This window comes from Penaeus chinensis, chromosome 27 (genome assembly GCF_019202785.1).
Source record: "Penaeus chinensis breed Huanghai No. 1 chromosome 27, ASM1920278v2, whole genome shotgun sequence".
In the NCBI taxonomy this organism is placed as follows: domain Eukaryota; kingdom Metazoa; phylum Arthropoda; class Malacostraca; order Decapoda; family Penaeidae; genus Penaeus; species Penaeus chinensis.
In genome coordinates, this window is record NC_061845.1 from 26,791,410 (window position 1) to 26,798,761 (window position 7,352).

General features: G+C 46.9%; 1 protein-coding gene across 1 annotated transcript in view; it reads right to left on the reverse strand.

The window, feature by feature from the left end:
• LOC125039354 (protein groucho-like) overlaps positions 1–7,352 on the reverse strand; it is a 22,599-nt gene that overhangs the window by 9,861 nt on the left and 5,386 nt on the right. Inside the window, exon 3 of the mRNA XM_047633194.1 lies at positions 5,529–6,020. Coding sequence (XP_047489150.1) covers positions 5,529–6,020 — 492 coding nt within the window. The remainder of the gene's footprint in view (positions 1–5,528; positions 6,021–7,352) is intronic.

The following is a 7,352-nucleotide window of genomic DNA, read 5'->3' on the forward strand; positions in this document are numbered from 1 at the left end:
GGAGAGAGAGAGAGAAGAGACAGAGAGAGAGAGAGAGTTAGAGAGACAGAGAGACAGAGATACAGACAGACAGACAGACAGACAGACAGACAGACAGACAGACAGACAGACAGACAGACAGACAGACAGACAGACAGACAGACAATGAAAGTCGGAGAAAGAAACAGGGGGTGGGAGGGTTTAAGCGAAATTACGTAAGAAAGAGAGACAAGAGAGACAGGAAAGAAGAAAATGAAGGAGAAAAAGAAGGAGCCGAATAATAATAATAATAATAATAATAAGAAGAAGAAGGAGGAGAAGTAGAAGGAGGAGGAAGAAGAGGAGAAGGAGGAGGAGAAGGAGAGCAACAACGATCCCGAGATAAAACCGACAAGAAAAATACGCATAGAATGTTTGCCTCGCATTTTTACCCCCTCGGGCCATTCTGTAAAGTTGCGCACGCGTTCTTGTGGTTTTGCACGATGTCCGTCCTTTTTTGCCCTCGCTCTCTCTCTCTGTATGTGTGTCTGTCTGTCTCTCTCTCTCTCTGTATGTGTGTCTGTCTCTCTCTCTCTCTCTCTTTCTCTCTCTTTCTCTCTCGCTCTCTCTCTTTCTCTCTCTCGTTCTCTCTCTCTCTCTCTCGTTCTCTGTCTGTCTCGCTCTCTCTCTTTCTCTCTCTCGTTCTCTGTCTGTCTCTCTCTCTCGCTCTCTCTCTCTCTCTCTCTTTCTCTCTCTCTCTGTATGTGTGTTTGTCTCTCGCTCTCTGTCTGCGTGTCTGTCTCCTTCTCTGCTTCTCTCTCTCCTCCCTCTCTTTTCCCTCTCTCTCTCTACCTCCCAATTCTTTTCCTCCCTCTCTCCCTCTCTCTCTTATTCACCCTCCCTTCCCCTCCTCTTTTCATATCATATCCACTTTTTGCGTGAAATTCCTCGTGTTTACCCGAATTAGCCGACAAAAGAAACGTATCGTCAGTTGGAATGTTTCGGTTAATGACATTCGACGTGAGAAGGGGAAGGAGGGGGCGTGGGGATTGGGGGAGGAGGGGGTGGGTGGGGGAGGGAAAGGGGGTGATGTGGGAATGGGGGAAGAGGGGGTGGGTGGGGGGGGGAGAGGGGGCGATGTGGGAATGGGGGAGGAGGGCTGGTTGGGGGGAGAGGGGGTGATGTGGGAATAGAGGAGGGGGGAAGGAGGGGATTGGGGGAAGAGTGAGGGGGGAAATGGGGGATTGGGGGGTTTGTGGGAAGGGGGGAGGGGTGCTAGGGGAAGGGGGATGGGGAGGAGTCGTAATGGGCTGATTGTTGATTTTTGATGACTTCATTGCCGCGTGGGAGTCGGTGAAATGACTGGGCGATGGTGATGATGTGGTGATGAGGATGATGGTGAAAGGGATGTGTGGTGAAAAAGGTGATGAAGATGATGATGGTGATGTGAAGATTTACAGCACGTCGGATGTGACGTTAAGTGATGGTGTTATGAAGGTAATGCTGATGTTATATGACGTTATAATGATAAGTGATGATGTTAAAAGTTATATAGTAAGATTGATAACAGTGATGATAATGAGTTATAGTGATATGACAATAAGATATGACCAAATCGAACCACCCCCTCCCTCCCTTCCCTCCCCCTACCCTTCCTTCCCTTCCCTCCCCCCCCTCTCTCTTCCCCCCCTCCCTTCCCTTCCCTCCCCCCCACCCTTCCTTTACCTTCCCCTTCCCCCCCTCCCTTCCCTTCCCTCCCCCCACCCTTCCTTTACCTTCCCCTTCCCCTCTCTCTTTCCCCCTCCTTTCCCTCCCCCCCCCCCCTTCCTTCCCCTACCCCCCCTTTCCTTCCCCTTCCCCTCCCTCCCTACCTCCCATCTCTCCTACCCCCACCCTTCCTTTCCCCCACCCTTCTCTCCTTCCCCCTCCTTTCCCTCCCTTCCCTTCCCCCCTCCCCCACATCCCCTCAGCCTAATAACAGCAGAAACCCAACGTGTTAAATCCCAACTTTTTTTTTATATACGAAATTGCGCAAACGACGGGCATGGCAAGAGTCCATTAGTTACTTTCCTGCTTCCCTCACGGCGAAGATGCAATAAATAAGGAAGAAGAAGAAGACACGTGAACACTCGGGGAAGCACGGAAAGGGAGAAGGGAGAGGGTGGGAAACAAGGGGAGGTGAATGCATGGGTTTGTGTGTGTGTGTGTGTGTGTGTGTGTGTGTGTGGAGGTGTTTGTGTATGCATGTGTATATATGCATCTGTATGTGTGTGTGTGCATATGTATGTGTACGTAGTTTCTATGTATATGTGTATATGTATGTGTGTGTGTGTGTTTGTGTGCATGTGTATGTATGCATCCGTAAGTGTGTGTGTACGTAGTTTCTGTGTGTCCGTTTCTGTATCTGAATAAACTGTACTTTCTCTCTCTCTCTCTCTCTCTTCCCCTCCTTTCCCTCTCTCTCTCTCTCTCTCTCTCTCTCTCTCTCTCTCTCTCTCTCTCTCTCTCTCTCTCTCTCTCTCTCTCTCTCTCGCTCTCTCTCTCTCTCTCTCTCTCCCAAATATATCATACATCTCCAATTCGTTCTTTCCCTTATTACTCAAGATTCCTCAGTAACCTCCCTGCCTATTGTGCAAGAGACGGAAGTTAAATATATTAACACATGCAACCATTCCTCCATGTCTTATTTTGTCTCGCGAATTATAACCCATTGCCAAAACAAGAAGCAGGTATTATGTATGTCTCTCATGCATTCTACCTTGCATTAACACAAGGCCTAAAACGAGGAGGACTTTCGTATACTTCGACATTTTGTAATGACGTTAAAATTCTTTTTTATTTATTTATTCATGGGTGTGTTTCTTTTTTTTGTGTGTGTATGTGTAAAACTTCCATTTTCTCGCTTCTTCCCATACCATCCTTTTATACACCCTTCTTAACCTTTCACCCTTGACCCTTGTGCAGCAACGCGAACTTTTGATCTTTGAGAGGCAAGAGAGGGAGGCACGGATGGAGAGAGAGAGAGAGAGAGAGAGAGAGAGAGAGAGAGAGAGAGAGAGAGAGAGAGAGAGAGAGAGAGAGAGAGAGAGAGAGAGAGAGAGAGAGAGACAGAGAGAGAGAGACAGAGACAGAGAGAGAGAGAGAGAGAGAGAGAGAGAGAGAGAGAGAGAGAGAGAGAGAGAGAGAGAGAGAGAGAGAGAGAGAGAGAGAGAGAGAGAGAGAGAGAGAGAGAGAGAGAGAGAGAGAGAGAGAGAGAGATAAAGAGCGAAAGAGGGAGACAGAGAAAGAAAGAGAGAAAGAGGGAGACAGAGAGAGAAAGAAAAAGGAGAGGTGCAAAAACAGAGACAAAGAAGAAAGAATAAGAGAAACAGAGAGACAGAAAAAGAAAGAAAGGAGAAAGAGGAGAAATACCAGAGAGAGAGAAAGATAGAAAGAGAATAAGGAGAGAATGAGCGAGACCAAACACCACTAATTAATGCAACCTGCTCCAGTTCGGCAATAATGCAGAGCCGTGACGTCATAAATACTGCAGTGATTTACCTGATCCCACGCACGCGGGAGGGATCCCTAGCTCCGCCATTTGTAAAACAGTTTGTATGTTGTGGAGACAATGAAGAAATCCGGATTATTTCGTCTGCTCTCTGTCTGCATATACGTTGTCTCTGTTCCGCGAACGAGCCTGTGAAATATGGATAAGCGTGTGTTTCTGTTTTCAAATAGAATTAGGATTTATATATGTTGTGCGTGGTGTGAGTGGGTGTATATGTATATATATATATATATATATATATATATATATATATATATATATATATATATATATTGTGTGTGTGTGTGTACGTGTGTCTGTTTATGCTTGTGTGTGTGTGTGTGTGTGTGTGTGTGCGTAAGTGCGCATGTATGTTCGTGCTTATTTGTATAGTGGTCGACTTTCAACTGTTGTATATGTAGTATTTGTGATCTTATTCCCTGCCGGTATACACACAACCACATAAAGTTGATGTATTTACTCACTCGTGCAGACACGCACAAATATATCCCGTATCTATATTATCCTTATAAGAATTTTCAAAGATTAGGATCATAAGTTGCTAAAAATCCAACAAACAAACACAAAGCACTACCAGCAGACATGCAAATACGCACACACACACACACACACACACGTACACACGAACACGCTGCCATTACCTCACATCCCCAAGGGTTTCAGGTCTTATTTTCATGTCGGTCTCCCCCCCCTACCCCCCGTGCCGTCCTTCACTCCTCCCCCCGTCTCCGTCCCTTCTTTACCCCCCCCCCTCCCCCATCCCATCCTTCTCTCCTTCCCTTCTCCCTAACCCCCCCCTCCTACCCCCCCCTCCTTACCACCCTTCTCTCCTCCTCCCCCTTACCCCCCTACCCACCCTTCTCTCCTCCTCCTCCCTCCCATTACCCCCCCCCCATCATTCTCCCCTCCCCCCTCTGTCCCTTCTTCCAAGGGGCCTCCGACCGCCACCACTCAACCTATTGCTTCTCTCTCTCTCTCTCTCTCTCTCTCTTTTTTATATTCTCTCTCTTCACTATCATTTATTGGAATTCGTAACGATTAGATCTTATCTTGGTGTGTAATTAGGTTTTTAATTGTGTTTCTCTTGTCGTATCGAGATTTGCCTTTTTTGTTTCTTCTCTCTCTCTCTCTCTCTCTGTCTCTTTCTTTCTTTCTTCCTCATCGTTTTATTTTTTCCCCCTCGTCTTTTCCTTTTAAGGGTAATTTCACTTCATGTTCATTATCTCTTTCGTTCGCATTGTTAGCCATCTCGTTGCTCGTTTCTCTATTTCCCTTTCTGTATCTCTTTGTTCCTCTTTCACTTTGTATCTATTTCTCTTTTCTATTCTTCTGTATCTCCAGTTTCTCTTCCGCTTTATCTTGACTCTCCTTTGTCTTGTCTTTCATGTTTGTTCCCTTTTTATCTTTTCCTTCGTCTCAAGATCCTTTCTTCAGCTCTCGTTTTCTTGCCTCTTTCGCCGGTCTCTGGCCCTTCCTTTCCCCCTCCTTTCCTAACCTTCTCCATCTTCTCGACTTTCTCCTTCTCCTCCTTTCTTCACCGTATCCTTCATCTCCTCATCCTTCTCCCGGATAGGACTTCGAAGGAGTCGTCTTACGTGGGTTTTTTTTTTCCATTTTTTTTAAACATTTTTATTTCGTTTTCATTCTCCATCCCAGTCAGCATCGACTCTTAATATTTCCTTTTGGAGAGAGGAGAAAAAAATATATCTGGGGGTTTAATAACTTTGTTCTCATTCCTCTGTTTCTAACCGAAAAAAAGGCGAGAGGGAAAAAAAAGGAGAGTTGGGGAGGACGGATATGCTTTATAATAACAAGGCATAAAAAGGAGACAGAATAACCAATGAAGAGTTTTTGATTAAGCCGTGGGCATCATCGGCCGGCCACGAGGGGTGCTATGAGACCGTGTGGTGTTCGGGTGTTGGTCGGTGGGTCGGCGAAGCGTCCTGGTCGGCGGTCGGCGGTGGGTCGACGCACAATCAACGCCGCGGAAAATGGTCGTCCCTTCCCCGCCATGACCGACCTGGCCGCACGGTGCCTCCACGTGGAATACAAGCCTCCCGCCTTCCCATTGGTCGGACGGCGTCCAATCCGCTCCGCGCGAGGGTGGAATCCAGCCACTCAGAATCCGACGTTTTTTACATGTCTTTTTTAGCCATTTATGGTCAAATGTGGGCGGGTCTTGCCATCGATCACGGACCAGGGAACCAATCAAATTCAAACTTTTTCCAAGGTGGGTGCAGGAGTGGCGTGGGGTCCACGTGGAGTGAGGGCGCGGGAAGTTTGAATCGGACGAGCGGCAGCGTGGCCGGGGGTCCATGGCGCCGCGGCGATAACTTATCTTACGACAACTTGGCAGCGTGAGTGTGGTGGTGATGGTGCTGTTGCTGAACCTCAAACTAAGGATGTTGCACCGGCTGATGCTCACCCCGATAGCTTCCTTTGCAACCCATGCAATAGAGTCCCTTCGCTGATAGGTATTGAAGGCTGCCAGCGTGGTAGTGAGGGAACCAGGCTGCGGTATGCGGGCGGGGATGCCTATGTGAGGTTGTGAGGGAAAGACGTGGTAATGAGAACAAGAATGGGGAGGGGGACGGCTGCAAGAATGAGGGGGGGGGGGGGAGCTGACATATTGCTGCAGCCGTGAGTGATGAGGAGAGGAGGAGAGGGTTCAAAAGTTCATCGCAGGTTTAAAAGATGAGAGATGGGGAACTAAGGAGAAGGAAAATGAGGGGCAGCGAAGTGAGGAGAGCTAAGTAATGGATGTAGGGAGGCAAGAGGAAGACGGAAGGAGGAGAATGTGAGGAGGGAGAAGGAGGAGGGGAAGAAAGAACAAGAGGAAGACGAGTAATAAAGAAAGCCTTCTATCTCCTCCTCGTCTTTCTCCTTCAAAAGGAAGAGAAAGAAGAGAAGGCTGAGGAATAGGAGAGAAAGGAGGAAATAGAGGAGAAAGTAAAGGAAGATCAGATTAGAGGAGGGAGGAAAAGGAAGAATATAAAGAAAGAGTAAGAGTACGAAGGAAGGATGAAAGATGGAGTAAAGTAATGAAAGGAAGAGGAAGAGAAGCAGAGAGAGAGAGAGAGAGAGAGAGAGAGAGAGAGAGAGAGAGAGAGAGAGAGAGAGAGAGAGAGAGAGAGAGAGAGAGAGAGAGAGAGAGAGAGGACGTCACACCACCTGCTTTACTTACGGGACAGCGTCGCGTCGAGAAGCCGAAGAAGAGGCGAGAACGAGGAACAGAAGGAGGACAAAAAGAGAAAAGGAGGGGAAGAGGAGAACAATAAAAAAGGAAGAACAAGAAAGCAAGGATATGTGGATCCAGATGAAGAGAAGGAAGGACATAAAAGGATTGATGAAGAGGAAGAAGGTAAATAGGAAAGAGAAGTAGGGAATAAAAAAACAAAGAGAACGACAAACTGAAAAAGAGGGAGAAGAAATAAGAGAAAAGAAAGACAGGAAGGATAAAGGAAATAATGATACACGTGATAACGTAGAGAAGAAACCATATTTGCGATGAACGTTAATTCAAAAGCAAATTGCTGATAATGATGAGGATAAAAAAAAAAGTATTCATCAAACAACACGATGATAGAGTAGATAGATAGATAGATAGAAAAAAAAATCAAAGATAAGGGTAAAGAAAAAAAAGAAAAAAAGAAAAAATGTCACCTCCCTAACCTCTCTCCCCCATCCCTCCCCCCCTCCCCCCCCCCCCCTCCTCCAATCTCTCTTCACACAAAACGAAAAAAAAGGAAAAAAGAAAACGTGACCCCCCTCCCCCTCTCCCCCCCCTATCGACCCCCAATAACCCCGCTATTTCGGAGACAGACAGTGACGGGAAAGTACCACT